Source organism: Uranotaenia lowii, chromosome 3 (genome assembly GCF_029784155.1).
Source record: "Uranotaenia lowii strain MFRU-FL chromosome 3, ASM2978415v1, whole genome shotgun sequence".
NCBI classification, from domain to species: Eukaryota; Metazoa; Arthropoda; class Insecta; order Diptera; family Culicidae; genus Uranotaenia; species Uranotaenia lowii.
Genome location: NC_073693.1, coordinates 279,710,820 through 279,728,781, shown reverse-complemented (window position 1 = coordinate 279,728,781; position 17,962 = coordinate 279,710,820). Strand labels below are relative to the sequence as shown.

General features: G+C 34.5%; 1 protein-coding gene across 7 annotated transcripts in view; it reads left to right on the top strand.

Moving 5' to 3' along the window:
• The window catches only part of LOC129750921 (uncharacterized), a 296,065-nt gene extending 281,380 nt beyond the window's left edge, over positions 1-14,685 (top strand). For all 7 annotated transcript variants that reach the window (XM_055746119.1, XM_055746118.1, XM_055746120.1 and 4 more), the window contains 2 exons: positions 11,345-11,483; positions 11,547-14,685. In XM_055746119.1, coding sequence (XP_055602094.1) covers positions 11,345-11,483; positions 11,547-12,334 — 927 coding nt within the window. In that variant the 3' untranslated portion in view covers positions 12,335-14,685. The remainder of the gene's footprint in view (positions 1-11,344; positions 11,484-11,546) is intronic.
• Positions 14,686-17,962: the final 3,277 nt, after the last annotated feature.

The window sequence follows — 17,962 nt, the reverse complement described above, 5'->3', positions numbered from 1 at the left end:
TTTTTGTTGTTGATTGCGGTCTTTAATTGGAAGTTTAGTCACAGTTACGATATTTTTTTGGTTTAAATACATACATATCTACATACAATTTAGAAAATAGTAAAAATTTCTTCCAGTTTTTTGGTTATTCATGATTACCAGATATTTCGTTTCATGCGTTCAAATATTGAGTAAACAGCTTTGAAAACGATTGGTTTAAAAAATAATCCAAAAACTCTAATCTGTAAATACGATGAATTAAAATTTAAATTATAAATTTTCAGTACTCTCAAAAGGTATTTATCGATCAAGGAGGGACGAGCTTTACGTTTGATAATTATTTCATCGTAAGTGATTTGTTTCTTTTGAAAAACTTAATAAAAAAAATGTCATGAATAACTACTACGGAATGGCAATTTTCTTACTCTTGACTGGCGACTCAATCATAAGTTAAGAAATTCCTTTATCATCAGCTCCGCGGCATCAACTGATTTACCTAATTGACTTCGTAAACATAAGAGGATTTGATTTATCTTTAGTATGATTTAGTATGAATTATGAGAATTAAATGCAGCGTAGGGGAGATGAGGGCATAACGAGCACCCAGGGCATAATGAGCACTCCATTTTTCTACATAAGTACGTATTTTCTTAAATAAATTTTCATGAGGACTTGTTTCGTACTACCTATACTATTAATTTTTCACCTAAAAAGAAATATCCTTTTCATCTTTACAGAAATATTAAATAATAACCAGCTAGGTTCTCAAGTGACGAAAATATTATAATTTTTGAGCACCACCAAATAAGCTTTTATGACCTTTAAATCAGCTTGATCTGAAATGTACGCACTGCAACATGATCTACACATTGTTTCTCAATTTTCAGCATCATAAAATTTTTGATTTTTCACTTGAATCAATTTTAAAACACGTTTTTACTTAAATTTGTTGACTAGGGGCATATAGAGCACCATATTGTCGAGGCATAATGAGCATTTTCTGCCGTAGAATCTAGCAGCGAATTAAAATTGATTTATAGAGCCACACCTTGACTAGTTTTCATCCGACGATTCAGCCTATTGGTGTCGGAGAGGTTAATTAAAAGACTAGAGTTCGATTTCTGTTCGAGGTGATTTTTTCCATTTACAATTCATGATCGATTTTTTTATTGTTACATTTTACGGCTAGTAGCATCATCCTCCAAGCAAAGCACATAATGTATGAGCGTGCGTGAATTGTTTGTATTCTACAAACAGACCTAGATTTTGCTTTGTTTGATAAATCTACGACTCACCTGACGTCATCGAGTTGAATTCGCTGCTAGATTCCCCGGCAGAAAACGCACATCTTGCACTGATTAATGGTGCTCATACTGCCTCAGGGGGGGTTCTCATTATGCCTCTACAGTGGCTGGATTTCAGCTTTTGGCAAATTTTTTTAAAATGCATTTTTTAACGTTTTCATCTAGTTTTTCACGTTTCAGCCCGTCAGGGAATAGGCTTTTCAAGTGTCTGAACAGAAACAATAATGTAACCTCCATATTATAGCTATTTTCTATGGTTAAATAAGCGTTTTCCTTAAGGTGGCCATTAAGCCCCCATCTCCCCTATCTACATAGATTCAACTACCTCAAAAATTAAGCGAGAATGATGCGGATGCGATCCTCTTAAATCAATTGTTTTTGCTGAAAAATGAACAGTAGATTGTTTTCATGAAAACAAACCATTTATAAAATGGAAAATTTAAAAAAAAAATTAATTGCTTAACTACAGGGGCTAAAGAAATATATTTTCAGTACTTTTTTTGTTATACTTCTCACACGTTTCAACCTTTTGTCCTAAACTATTTATGAATATCGAAATATCTAAGAATTATCTCAAAGCTATACCTAAATTTATTAAGTTTTTTTTTAATTCTTCCACATATAACTGAGATATTTCAAAATTTAAACTAAGTACAGATTTGTCAATTTGTTGTCGTTTTTTTCCTAACCCCACGATGTTCTTTGATTGTTTGAAACGCATTGGGAGGATAGGAATAGAGGAGGGGCCCATAGAAATTTTTTGCAATACTCGATAACTGATCAAGCGAGAGGAATTAAATTTGGCATACGAGGGTATTTTGGTGAATGAAATTTGGTATGGAACTATATTTGGATACGGAAAAAGACTCATGGTTGTTTGAGACCCCTCCCTGGTCCCAGTAAGCAAAAAGGAAGAGAAGTGCGCACCATCACAATTTTTTTTAAATGTCGAAAGTTAATCAGTTGGAAGGTACTGAGTTTGGTATAGTATTGTATTTTGATACGAGAAATGTTTCTATAATTCTCGCGTGAGCTTTCATTAAGTCGTATGAAACAAAACGTAAACAAACAGTTTTATTACAAAAAATACAAAAACTGACATGAACGGCTCGCAACTGCTTTTCATTCAAAATATTTGTAGTCTGGTCAACATATTCTATATTTGAGATACAAATTTTAAAGTTGTTTTGACAAATTTTGCAGCAGTTTTCTGTGAAATCTTAAGATGTTTCATACGACGTAATGAAAGCTCACGCGAGAATTATTTATGACCCAGGACACCGGACACCCCTGGCTCTAATACAATTTTTGCATAACTCGATAATAGTTTTAGCAAGTGAAAATGAACGTGGAATTTATATTCACCACATATGTTCGTTATCCGTTTTCATATTCGTTCAGTTTGTTTACATTTCGATCGGGATGGTAGTGAACGCGGAAAAAATATTCTCAGTGAAAATCGGGGGAATCGAAATAAAACCAATTTTAAAAGGATTTGAACAAGGAAATCAGTTGAAAACTAATCAATCAAAAATTTCAGATCCATTCCACCTAGTTCCACAACCATGAAATGTATTATAGTCGAATTGTTGACGAATATAAATATTTTCATTATTATTATAATATTAATATGTACCATACCAACTGAAAAAGTTTTTCGAATTGAACTTTGCGTTACCGAGCGATAAGTAATAAATCGATATTTTGTAAAGTTTTATCAAATGCTCGGTTTCTTACAGCTTTTAAAAACTGTTCGATATTTTTTACCAAACAACGGACACATCTAATATTTATATTAAACTAGCTGACCCGGTGTGCTTTGCTACACCTTTCAAAATCATTAAGAATATATTCATATTTTTATTGTTTTTTTGGCATTATTTTGAATCAAATTATAAAATAACTAGCTGACCCGGTGTGCTTTGCTACACCTTTCAAAATCATTAAGAATATATTCATATTTTTATTGTTTTTTGGCATTATTTTGAATCAAATTATACTATAATTCAAAAGCAACCGCTATAAAATGATAGCTGCAGCTGGAGTTTCGGATTGCATCACAAAAGTAACTTTAACTAATATTCTAAATCTTGATCTTTAGATTTGTGTTAAAGATCTGATAATTTTATTATGTTTCTTTAAGCTTCGTCCTAGAAAGGAGGGTCTCAAATTAATCGTACGCAAACAATCCAACTGATAAAATATGGTTGTTTTTACTTGATATGTTCTGAATTTATGCTAAAAACTGATAAGAGAGCCCCCCCCCCCCTCTGTCCTTCCCTTCCCCCCTGCTGAATGAAGATCGTGATCTTTAATAATCATACCCATTTTTTCGTTCCCAAAAATCTTCTTGTATCAAATATTGTTCCATTGGTTGATAAGTTTTTAACAAAATTTACATGGAAGGCGTAAGGGTCTATAACAATCGTAGAAACATATCTCGTAACCAAGTACCTTTTGTTTCCATTTTTTAGCTTTGTTAGCATAAATTGAGAACTTAGGCTCACAAAATTGTATTGGGCTTACCTCTCTCCTCCTATGTACCTTCCACTGAAAGGAGGATGATGTATCAGATAATCATAGAATCATACCAAAATGATTTCTCATGTTAAGTTTTGTCCATTGCTCGGATTTTGTAAAAAAAAAGTTAAATGTAAGCTTTACTCTTCTCCTGAGTCTTGAGTTATGCATAAACTTGAAAGGAAGTACCTTCCCCCTTCCATTCTCCCCATTAAATGGAAGGGTTAGAACTTAATATTTATAAAAGTATTTTTTGTACTCAAATACTTTTTGATACAAAATTTTATTTCATTTGCTCTATTAATTCTCGAATTATGCAAAAAGAATGTATGGAAGCCCCCTTTTCCCCCTTTATATCTTTTCGCTGAAAAAATGTGGGGCTTCAATGTATGATAGATACATTTCTCGTATCCAAATACCCTCACATGCCAAATATGGTTAAATTTGCTAGATCAGGTCTCCAGTAATATTGAAAATTGTAAGGGAGACCTCTTCTCCCCCTTTTCATACACCTGTTTGAAGCAGTGAGGGATACCAAATATTCATAGAAGCATTTCTGGTACCCAAATATCGTTCCATGCCAAAATTGGTTCTACTTGCTTGTGTAGTTCTTGAGTTATGCAAAAAAAATTGTATGAAACTTCCCTCCCCTTTTCCTTTCTCCCCGCTGGAAGAAGGAAGAGGTCTCAAACAATCATTAGAACAGGTCACGTTCCCAAATACCCGCCCATGCCAAATTTGGTTCCATTTGCTTTATTAGTTTTTAAGTTATGTAAAAAAATATGAAAGAGGCCCCCTCCCCCTTTCTACAAAAAAGGGGGAGGGGTCTCAAATAATCATTGAAATATTTTTCGTATCCCAATACCTTCCCGTGCCAAATTTGGTTCCAATATCATGATTCGTTTTCGAGTTATATGAAAAATTGTAAGGTAGCCCCTCTCCCCCCTTCCTATCACCCCACTGAGAGGGGTACCTAATATTCATAGGAATATTCTTCGTACTCAAATACCACCCCATGTCAATTTTGATACCATTTGCTTGATGGGTGCTCGAGTTATGCAAAAAATTGGCTTTTGTTTGGGAGGCCCCTCCCTCCCTTATTGAGAGAGGGAGGGGTCTCAAACCATAATAGGAACCTTCCCCGGCCTCCAATACCCCCACCTGCCAAGTTTCACGCAAATCGGTTCAGTAGTTTTCGAGTCTATAGGGAACAGACAGACAGACAGACAGACAGACAGAAATTCATTTTTATATATATAGACTAGCAGACCCGGTAAACTTCAACCCGGTCTTACCATGTTCAATTTGTTGTCCATTTTGTATTTTTCCTAGTTTTCTTTAAATTTCCCTTCTTTCCCTTTACTCGAATCGTCCCGCTAAATTCTATCAAAATTAAACCAAAGAATTTAAACTCCAATTAAATTAAAATCCAATTTTTGTAACTTGTTAAATAAATAACTGTATGTTGATAATATGTATGTTTCATTTGCTGTATTCGATTCAGTAGATTTATTTCGTTTTGTTATATTGTTTTTAATATCGGGACAGTTTTTGGAGTATTTGCCGAATATTTTGCCTAACGCAGCGCTTTCATCTCCCAATAACCTTTGGATGGTGTATTTTTTAGAGCTGTAGAAATGAAACACATAAGAAAAGATTTTTTACTAACCATTTTCAAACAGCTTAGTACTCACCATTCACATGCTTCGAAGCAGTTTGAATTAAAATCCATATTTTCACCAAATCATTTCCAAAAAGTTTCGCCTGATACTTAAGTTATAGACTTTACACATTTCAACTTAAAGTGTTCCCAACAGCACTTGTCATGGCATTAAATCTGGTGATTTTGTGTATTGCTAATTTCTTTTTTTTTTATTCAAGCAAAAAATGCCAATTAGTTCCTTTGAACTTTAACCCAATGAATCAAAGAAACGATTGGTTTTGAAAAGAGGAAAACATATGTTTAGATATCTTCACCCATTATTTTAAAGATTTTAATTCAAGCAGTTCTGATTTCTAAATTTCCTGAACATTGTTGGTGGTGATCTGCGATTTCATTTAGGATTACGTTTTATTTTTAGATTTAATAACATTTTATTGATAAGCAGATTTTTTTAAAAATTTATTAGATTGTGTCTTTTTTACTTTAAATCTTAATTTTCAAAAATGAAACACCGGTCAAATCCTAACGAATATCACCACAGTTCAACTTTCATATGCTCTGAAAAAAGTTATATTTTCAAAAAAAATATTAGTTATGTTGACAAAAAGAAATGTCGAAGGATATATTTGTCCCATTTATTGGGGCAAGTGAAAACACGTAGGTCTTTTTAGATGTGTCAGTGAAAAGACTTTAAAATTAATTTAATACTTGTTCTTGCTTGTCTGTTTTATCAACTTTCATTGCTATATCCTAAGTTTTTCTCCGGAATAAATTAATGCTTGGTACTTCAATTTCACTGAATGCTGTTCAACCAAAAGACCTTGATTTACAAAGACCTTTAAAATAATTTTGAATATCAGCTTCAGATTCAACACTCGGGATATCCTTTCTGGCCATTTTGAATATAAAATTCTTAAATTGTAGATGTTTCAAAGCTAAATGGCGCGTTTTCACTTATTCCACCTAAGAGATTATAGGAATTAATATTATTTTTAACACTATCAGGTCATATTAAAAGTTCATTATAAAAATCTGCTGCCCCGGAATATCAATCACAAAAAAACTTTTCAACAAAAAAGTGGATCAAAAGTCTCTTCTATATAGCCAAAATATGTAAAACAAAAACACACTTTTCATGTTAAGTTTGTACTTGAATCGTGTGTAAACAAACAGTAAACGTGTACACAGTTTTGGTGAATGATTAAAAAAAAGTTAAGTTTATTTAATCAAATTTTTTTTGGCCCAACAATATTTAGATGAAGAAATCATGTATACATTTTTTGTAAAAGTTGATAGTTTGCTTAATTAGTTTGATAGTTGATTGTTAGAAATTCTTCCGGAAAATGCATATCCTCACTTTTTGTTATTAAAAAGCAGATTATTTTATTGATAACTTCAATTTACGTTTCTAATCTATCTATCTATCTAATCTATTTCAAAGAACAGATTCTTGTTGAGAGGACGAATGGCCAAGTTGGTTAAAATCCTCTATAATTAAACAAATTAGAAGAGAATAGACTCTTGTTCAGTTAATGTGTCTAGCATTCTAGGCGTATTGGATTTTACGAAATTGAATGTAAAGCTTCCCAATTTCTTATTTTCAAACGTCCTCAAAGTGTCATAACATAATTTCATATTTATCTTTACCAAGTTCATATGTTTTAGCAACAGTTTACTACTTAAATTAACACGAATTAAAAATGGTTTTGATATTTGAAATCGTTTATATGGTTTTGATTCGATCGATAAAATATCAATCCGTGTCACATCTAGGCGTTATTTATTACCATGTGCTGTGTACAAATTAAATAAGCATAAAAAACACATCTAGGTTGCATATCGCCCCCACGTGCATAAGAAATATAGGTACTTGGTTGAGAAATAGGCGCCTAATTTTTAAATTTTTCCAGCGATCAATGCTTTGGTTACTATTATCTTGTAACGACGTTTGCTAGCGACGCCTCGCCCATGCAGACTAAAAACAAACCCCTCGAAGAAAAGAAAATCTCTAAAAATGGATGCCATGACTTTTCAATTTCAGATTTTGGCAAAAATAATGTATATGTTTTATTCGATCGGCCAAATGTCAATCTGGATCACATCTAGGCGTCATTTATAACCATGTGCTGTACAAATGAGCTAGGAATCAAGTAGAAAAAAAATCACATCAAAGCTTCATATCGCCACCACTTGCATTGAAAATATGCTTGGTTGAGAAATACGCGCCAAAATATTCTCACTGATCAGTATGCTATGCCATGGTTACTATCTTCTAACGACGTCTGCTCGCGACGCCTCGACCTTGGAGACGAAAAACAAACCGCCCAAAGGAAAAAAAAAACTCAAAAAAATGGAAGCCATGACTTTTATTTCATTCAAAAAACTACAAATTTAATTATTACGGACAACTGATGCGACTTTGTGTTGTTTTTATTCGATATAAACCGATTCGCATGGCTACAGAATATTCTAAAAATAATTTTATTTGCATCCTTTGGCTAGTTTCGGAGGAGTAGTACTACAAACACCGTTACAAGAGAATTTTATATAATAGATTATATAGATTTTTAATCAGCAAATAATCACGATTTAATAGCTAGACGCATCATCCATCTCGAAGTTGAATTACAACCAACCTTACATTAGCTTAGGGATACCATACGTACTCTTTAAAGGGTACATGTACTCTTCTTCGATTGAGAAATGGACGTACTCTTTTTTTTGTGAAATTTAATTAAATGTACTCTTTTTTACTTATTGAGAGTCATTCTATCCAATTTACAAAATCTAACAATATAAATATCCTATTTTCATAAAGGCATACTTTAGACCATGGGTGGCCAAACCATGGCCCGCGGGCCACATGTGGCACGCGACCAACTTGTTGTGGCCCGCGAAGCTCTTTTTGGAAAAGCCATGGTTTAAGAATTTGACATTTTTATTGGTCTGCGTATATCATTTGGATAAATATATCTGAATCTACACTAACAAAATTCAAAACAGAGATCTGAAAATCTCCTTGAAGTTAATACAAGCCAGATATAAAGGCGTTTAAAAACTAATTTCGAGTGTTTGACCAATATAAAAAAAATTGTTTTTTGTTCGATTCGGCAAAAAAGGAGAGAAAACCCGGTCAAAATCCGAGCATTTTTTAATGAAATCCAACCGGACCGGACTTTTCCCAAATTTTGTATTAAATATCTGGGAAAACCCGGATGAAATTGGGTAATCTGGCAAGCTTTATCTATATACTTGATGTGACCCAGGCAAATGTTTTTATAGCATTTTAAAAATCTTTTATTATTCGTTTTCTTCGAATATTTCAGAACAATTTGTTTTTTTTTTTTGGCCCGCCAGCCAACCTCATTTCTGAAATTTGTCCCGTCTGTTGAAAATGTTGGCCACCCATGCTCTAGACGAAATGAACAGTGAATCCAATAAGCGCCTTTGAGTATGCAATAAATGCCCAAATAGTAATAAAAATTCACAAAAGCAACATTTTGAATGCCTCGCGTAAATAAATCAAAAGTGCAACAATCATAAATCTCGCATGAGTGTGGTATGAAACATCTTAAGAATCCACAAAAAACTGCTTCAAAAGTCATTAGAACAACTTTAAAATTTGTATTTCACATATAGATATTAGACTGGCCCAAATTTGTATGGGATGATTTTCACAACATTTTTTTCAACATGGCACCCCATAGATTGATGCATTTAGGTGAAAAAAAATGACTTTCTGAAGTTTTCGGGTCATTTGGCAGAAGCACGAGCTGGCGCAAAGGACTTGAAATTTGTATGAAGATTTTCAGTAAAATGTATGAAAAATCGAAGTACTTTCACTCTTTGTGTTCTTAAATATGTTTCCAGTGTGCTAGAAAGCTCAGAATTTCAGGAATTCTAGATCAAACAATGACAAACAAGTTTGTTGAAGATTGTGACGCGATACGAGTTGACTGTGATGAATTATTTGCAATGATTGACGAACTGGCAACACGACTCTAAAAGTTTGTGTACTACCCTATTGTTATTGCATACTTTAAGGCACAATTTTCTAGTTTTCAGATAAATACAGTTTTTTTAGTCCTTTTTAACAGATAATTCCTGGATAAACATAGGGTTTTCAACAGATATTAGTAATTTCATGACAACTAATCATCGCAATCCATTCAAAAGAAAAATATATATATTTGTAGGCTCTAGGGATCAATTATACCCATAGCATACATTTTGGAAAACTTCTTCTCAAAAAAATTGACAGTTTACTATCGCTTTGAAAATATGTCATTAAGAAGTTCATATTATACTCTACCGATTTACATATTGGAATTTATATTTTCATATTAATTTTTCATATGAGAAACATTTTAAAGTGATAAAAAAAGATCTTCAAATCACATTTCGTTAAATTTTTCAAACAAAGTTCAATAACTCGAAAAATAAAATTTTTGAAATTTTTTGAGATAACAGCATTGTTGTTTTGTTCTATTTGGCACATTTTTCTAGAACATTTAATATTGGAAAGACATTCCTGTTTCGAGAGATAGCGAAGGATTCAAGAATTCCCAGGGATCAAGTATCCTCATTCTTCCCCTGTTCGAATCGCAATTTTCAGTGAGCACAATAAACGCCTTTGAGTACGCAATAGACCCCCGAGCAGTTATCAAAGAGTAGGAATAGGCTCAAATGCTTCGTATCGCACATATCTAACATTCTTTGTTCAAAGGAAACATACGCGTCTAAAATCTCTTCTTCAAATCAAGTATTTTATCGGGTTCTGTGTTTCCAAATAGGAATATTCAGTCACTGACTTTTCAGAAAATTTTCTGATAGTATTTGGGCTCGGCATAACCCTAGCAATGTCCGCAAAAAACTGACCAAAAGGCAGGCTCTCTCAGACGAATTCAACAGAAAAAGTGAAAAATTATTTTTATTGAGTCACATCAGCAATGTTCAATTCAAATTTTACATTTCCAAAAAAAATGTTTGCACGTGTATTTCGATGAAACAAGTTAAAATAATCATACGTTATGTAAAGAAAAATGAAGTTTTGGTTCGGATTTTGCTTAGATTTTGGATAAGTCCGGGCATTTTTCCTCGAAACCGAGCCGGACCGGGCCTTTTCATAGTTTTTTTTTTTGGAAAAGCAGGCAATCTGGAATGCTTAGTCATACCTATTGCTCCCAACAAATTGGCAGTATTTGAATGAATTTAAATTACTCTGTTTTTTTTTATTTATAGAGTTTTCCTTACTCTTTCGGATTTTTTTTTCTTTATTTTTTTTAGCATTGCGGGATATGGTAAACCTACCCTAATGGGCAGTCGAACAACTCTAATGCCCTGACGGGCAATCGAATCGCTCTTGTCTTAACAGCTTTGCATGAGCAGAGCTGGGTTTCCCTCAAGCACTGGCCCCATATCTCCCTCTTCACTGAGGAGAAATGTCAAAAACATACTGGCAAGGATCGCCAATGAATGTTGAGTCTCGGTATTTAACTTTTTTTTTTATACGGGATTTTCATCCTCTGGGATGATTCATCCCTACTCGGTATTTAACCCGTTTTGATAGCTGGCTTGAGTCTGGAAAGGTCAGTTGTGCTAGCGATTGCTCAACATCTTTGGCTGAGTTTGGCTCTTATACATTCTCATGGTTATTTGGGATGGCTTATGTCTCTGTACAGCTTTTGTATAAATCTCTTCATCTGATCCAGAGAGAAAATTGTGATATTGTAAGCCGGGTGAAGCCGGGAGTCTGAGATTCAACATTTCACAGGGAGGGATCTTTTTAGGCTTGATGATGATGTCGGCATTCAAAATTTACGCAAAATTTTTTCCGAACTAATAAAAAGTCTTCATTTTTTTACTCTGATCCCTGCAGCTTGTAGCCGTTCAACACGTGGACGTCTGCATGTTCAGCAACGGAAAGTTTAAAAATATCGTAGCAGAGGTAGACGTTAGCAAACACATAGCTTCGGGAGACAACCTGCACGCATCCTACTCGTTGCTTCCGGTGCGAGGTGAGATCATCAATCAACATACTTGTAGCAAATTCGATAAAAATGGCATTTTTTCTCAAACAGGAACTACCAAAAATTGGATAGCCGTTGAGGGCGCCCTCTTCAGCAGCAACTACAGTGATCCAACTTCAGCCTATAACTCTAAGCTCGCCACCAGTGCCCCGCGCGGTCTAACGCCTGTACCCATGACATCGGACGAGAAGAACGTCTTCGCCATCTATGTTTCCTACTACGTCAAGGTTAAGCTCATACTCAGCAGTATGGGCGGTGAAGTTTCGCTCAAGCTCCCGTTTGTCCTGGGAAATGTAGAACTCAACGAACCTAGTGGCAACACTAGCACCCTCAGTGGACTGAAAAAACTGCGGGAAATACATCGGAAGGCTAGCTCCGCTACGAACAGCGGCAGCGGAAGTATCGATCTAGGGCCGAGATCCCCCTTGACCAAAGAGATGAGCACTCGAGAATCGGACGACGATCCCGATGACAGCGAACGGATAGATCGAGTTAGCGAACGCAACAATCACAACAAGAAGCAGCTTTCGGGAGGTCGTTCGGGTTCAGCCAAGTCGCCGGCTAAGGACAGTGCGCCTCCAGCAAAGACCGCCAGCACCAACAACCGGCGGGAGCTGTACAAGAATTCCAAGTTCAACGACAACCTCAACAGTACAATCGATGTGATCACCGAGGACTTCCAGACGCTGACGGCCAACATCAACCAGCTGGTCAAATCGGACTCGAGCAAGTCGAACCTCAACGAGGCGGGCATGACCTGTCAGCAGGAGATCAGCGTCGAGGCGCAGATCCATTGTCCACAGATAAGTGGGACTGATGAAGGCATTAGCCAGAATTGATGACCTAAAGGCCTGTTTTTCGCTTAACTTTGTCTACCACAAGAGTAACAAAACCAAAGAAGACCCCTAAACTGTAGAAGCTCATATAGGGTGAATAATGTAGTGGTGAGATTTTGTTTTTGAAAGTCGTACGAAACGGTAAAACTGAAATTGATCTTATGGCTTTGGCTAAATTGACAAAAGGCGTAGTGGTTACCACATAAACTAGATGATTTTTGATCTTAGAGGAGTCGTTGATTAGAGCATAACTTATAGGACTAGTATCTGCAATTTTTGGCTTGAAACTTTTCTCGAATTTGACTATTTCAGCATAACAATTCCGGTTAGTTAAAAGCACCATGTGCATGCCAATTCTGTCCCACTTCTACTTTGGAAGGTCGTTTTTAGGCGTACGAACAAAAGTACGAATATTAGTGTTGTATAATAGTGATCATTGGTGCGTCTGCTTTCGAATTCAGAAGTTTTACTATGTTGAAACTACATATCGAAAATTATTGAAGGATAAATTAAAGAAAGCTCATATTTACTGACTCCTCAAATCCTCTGATTAGACTTTGAAAAAATATTTAAAACAGAACCACCTATATTGGCACGAAAGAAACAAGAAAACCTATTTAGTCATAAATACAAAAACTCGATCAATCGCATTGGAATAAAGCATAAACAAACTGAATGTAGATTTCGTACCGGTGTACAATTTTGACCTTTTACTCTCAACCTGCTGGTTAGCGTTGAATGTTTTTACAACACCCACACATAAATAGGATTATTATTAGAGGAAAAAAAGAAAGAAAAATTCATAGGATTCCACAGCACGAATCATCATCGGGCTGAAATAATTTATGAAAGATATAGGAATTTAAAAAAAAACTAGATCATCTTAACAGATGATCAATCGAAACTATTGTGAGACTCAATGAAATAAATTGTATGGCTTAAACAAATTGCACTTACCAATACACTCTATCTTAGAGAATTGATTGCACAAACACAAGTCGAACCGACAGAATATTGTTGTATGTATAGCGTTTCATATTTGTTGATGTGTGCGAGGTAAACTATAGATGTGAGCGTGTCGTTCGTTATAATGAATAGTAGCAGAATCGAACAGATGAGTACTTAGTTGTCTAACGGTTGGTGTCCAAAGATGTCGCTAGTGAAGCGGGATTTTGTCATTTAAATGTCAAATACTCGTTCGGGATAAAATGTTGGAAAATTGTCTCTGCAGCGTGACATCCCTACCAGTATCAGCAGAGCATAAGGTTGAAATGATATCGTTTATATCTGTTCAGCTTCAAGTTTGCTCGAAATTATAGCCGAAAAAAATGTTTCTAGGAAACTATCAGTTGTAGCACTCGAACACTTCTAGAGAGAGGCAACAATGAGTAGCTCGTTTAGATGTTTAGAGGTCGTAAGAAAAAAAACACACTATGATTAAAGTAAGACGATAAAATTGAATATGTGAAAAATGCTGCGAAGTTCGTATTTTCAGTTTAGAAAAACGTGTTAAATTTTGTAAGTTACCCTCCGCGGAGAAAAATCAGATCAGTTTTTTTTTTATACTTTACTTGTAAATTTATTGAACACTCAATTTTGACTTAAAAATATTTCAGTTGTTTCCTCTATAAAATTGTTTGATCATTCATAGGAAAATCTAAGATGAATACATACAACCAAATCTACAATAATCAGTTGTTGAGTCAAGATGAGTGACTTTCTGCTATAATCGCCACTATTTTGGTATTGATCATTATCAATTTTAGAATCGCCTTCATTAATGGTTGAATCGAGCATAAATGTAGTTGAATTTATGCGGCATCTATTTTTTAAAAAAATCATCATGACGCAGAAATTATTGTAGTCGATTGAAATTCCTAAAAATATGAAGTGGTAAATCCGAATGCTTAATTTGAAAACAATATTTGAATCCCTCATTTTTGTTGCTATTTGAAAGATATTTCTCCCTAATGTTAAAGTTTGAAAATAGTATTGACAAGAGGTTTCATAAATGTAAAAACATTGTTGCAAATGTTCTACCTATTGCTTGAGTCTAATGCAAAACTCAAATGGAAAACAGTGGACTGCTTAAAAATTGTGCGAATACTGAAAAAAAAAATACAATGGTATCCAACAATTCCCTCTCTTTTCTTTTCATGATGGGAAAAGGAACGAATACCGTTTTCACTTTCTCCTCCAATCATTTTTGTACATCACTATTTGGTAATATAAGTTATTTAGTCAATTAGAGAAAGGAAAAAAACGTTAGCCAACACACGAAAACAAACCCTTTTGGAACAAAAATGAAGCCAAAAGTTAAGACAGAGGTCACTGGTGACTCAAACTATACATGAATAAATGAACTATGTGTTTTCTAGTGAACAACTTGTTGTTATTTCAATCACCTCCTTGCTCATTTCCTAATTATTTTACGCGTAATAAAAATAAAGACTTCAAAATTTTCAAAACAACAAACATTCCGAAACCACGAATCTGAGGATTCAAGGTCAATGAAATAATAAATTTCATCAAATAAGTTGTCATTGTGGCGTCTTTTTTTACAATTACCATTATGTTTTTTTTTTTCTTTTTGTTGCTTTCTCTACCAGCAGTGAGCTGGTTTTATATTTGTGCTTTATTTTACTCGACCAAGCACTTTTTCTTTCCAACTGCGTTCAGTAGCTGGGCTAGTATTTAATGGATGGGTATACCGGAAACTGATTTCCTACCCTTATTGTGTGATAAGATTCTTTCGTTTTGCTTACTTTTATTCTTGCTCCAGAAAACAACCCTTATTGTTGGCCATTAATGAATTGCTTTTACTGCCAGCGTTTGTTTTGTTCCATTTTTTTAGGTATTAAATTTCGAAGTTTGAATAGCACCTTAAAATACAATATTGTTTGCTTTGGTTTCCACGAGTTTTTGATCACATAGCCGGCTAAAGTGTTTGGCGATTGGCGTTTGTCGATTAGCAGTTTTATGACTCAAAACTTTCCCTTCCAATATCGAGCTGTTCAGCGTCGCTTGAAAAGGCAATTGATCTACCCTATTAGAGACCCAACACAAAGTGGATTGAAAAACACATGTCCTAAAAATTTTATCAATCGAATCCCAAAAATGACTGCCGTTTTTTCTGTTGAAAATAGGCCGATTTAAAATCATAATTCGAACATTCTCTACCTGTTAAGCTTTTCGTCCCATACTGTCCCATGAACATTAAGCAAAGCTAAAGCTCAGATAGATTTGTACATTTTTTTTTAAATGAAATCCCGCAGTAAGCCCGCAGTTATGAATAGAAGTTACATATGGTACGTTTTTATAGAGATTAAACACCGCTTAATGCTTCCAAAAAAAGTTTTAAAGCCTATTTTATCAAGATTCCAATCCGAACAAATTTCCTAAAAATATCAGATATCTACACCAGAGAAGCTTCTTCAAACGAGCGCTTCTAGTTTGTTTTCAAAGGCCCAAGAGCGCGGATACAATTACTTTTCTTGCCTAAATACAGGCGCTTAAAGTTACATCGGAAAGTAATCATAAAATTTGCTAAATTAGAAGAACAAACAACAGTTTTGGACTGTAAAAACAATTTTGATTCCGGGCTTAAATTTAGAATTTTCAGTTAGAACATTAATTAGGTAATCAAAAGTAATTTGAAATTGAAAAATCCAACAAATGCGCCATAAAGGAAGTTTTTTTTAACAATCGATTCGCGGGTGTTAAATGGGCTTCGAGGGTCTAAAACCTGAAAAACTCCGGGCCAAATTAGAGATTCTTAAAAAATATCTGATACACAGAAATCTTTTCCGAACTAGTGGTGACATCTTACTTTTATCTAAGTTGCATAGTACCTGTAGTAAATGTTGCATTATCAGGAAATTTATTATATATCTTTTGTACGTTAAGCATCTAAGTAAAAATATAAAAAAAGGATTTATCCTATTAAAATTTATTTTAAGAAGAAATGCAGCTCCCAGAAACAAGTAATAAAATTGATGAAATTATTAAGATTTTGGGCCTCGAAAAAAGTGTTGAAGAAAAGCAAAAGAAAAGTTTTTTTGTAAACGAATTACTTTAATTTGTTTTCAAAAGCTTGTCACTTTTGCTCGCATTCAAATTCTTGTATATAATAACTTTCGTTGCCTACAGGCAGGCGTTACATTTTTTGTTAAAAAAACTTCTTTTTTTCATTTAGTTTGGCGGAATCTACAGCCTGCATCATTAATTTTTTAGAAACATGAATCAGAAATTAAAAAATGATCTTATTTTAATAGTTGGAATTTGCTGCAAAATAAATTTCGATATTTATCCATCTCATGACATTCAGGTTAGTTTGTCCCACTCCTGAGTATTCATGTGCGTCATTTTACTATAAAAGTTAAATACAGCCAAATGCCTATGAAAAATAATACCAATACATATACAATACAATACAATTTAAGGGCTAAGGAGAAAAAACATGGTGCACTGAACATTTTCGTGCAAAGTTAATTGACAATGTCAAGTTGACACCTTTTTTTGTCCATTGAATTCTATTGCCTATTTGCAGGCGTTTACAATAAGAGTAAAGTTTCCTCCTCTTCTTCTTGTTTTGTTCAGTAATAAAGTTTTAAATACCCCCTTTCTGCCATAAAGTCTTGAGCCAATTATTCACAGCGTAAAGTACCGTTATTCGCCAAATATTGAGGTTCTCACTTTTGACGTGCACCATTCAAGTCAGCTGATTGCACCGATTACACACATACACATTCAACCATTAGTATACTTAACAAAAAATATCAACCCTTTGCCTGTACAACACTGCATAACCGTTCTAACGAATTTTTACATGTAAGTGTTAGTGATCCAAGCAGGCCTTAAAAATCTATTTTTTCAACGGCCATTTTGCCAAAAGCTCGGACGTTGATGGACGTGGTAAGTTGTAAAACTACGCAATACTTTTTTTTAAACTAATTTAATTTTGTTTTTCAATTGCAGCCACCGTCTAATCGTTCCCGAGGATTTTCTCCGTTAGCGGACGGAACGATAATGTCAACAGCTTGTTGGGTTGTCATGATAATCCCCACGGTTCTGATTCCGTGGTAAGTTTCCGGCCATCACTTCAGTGCGTTCCTGAAACGATCCAGCCTCAGCCGCCAACGACAGCACCATGCGAGCAGAATATAAAAGAACTCTGGTTTCCAGCATTCAAGTAGGCAGGCTAGTTGGAGACTCCAGTGTTCCAGAATGGAGAAAAAGTGAATTTTTAGTGCAAAAAGTGAAATGAAATAAATATATTTAATTTGTGAAATAAAAAAAAATGAAGGTCAGGAAATTTTAGGTTTTTTCTTTCAAATTGAAAACATCCTCAATGCCGCATGGAATTCGATCTCACCCATACATATACATTCACATTTAACATTGCACTCACACATAAGCACTTATCGTTCTCACAGGTTCTCACCAATACCATGACAGGTGTCGACAAGAGCTGTCATTCTGAACCGGGAAAATCGTTTCAAGTAGAATCGGTTGGGCCATTTAATGCTTGAATTCAATGAGACGGATGCTTGAAGAATGCTTGGAATCCAAGCATTCTTTCAAGCATTCCAAGCATTTATTTTATTAAGCGGGTAAGTTTCAGGTCAACTA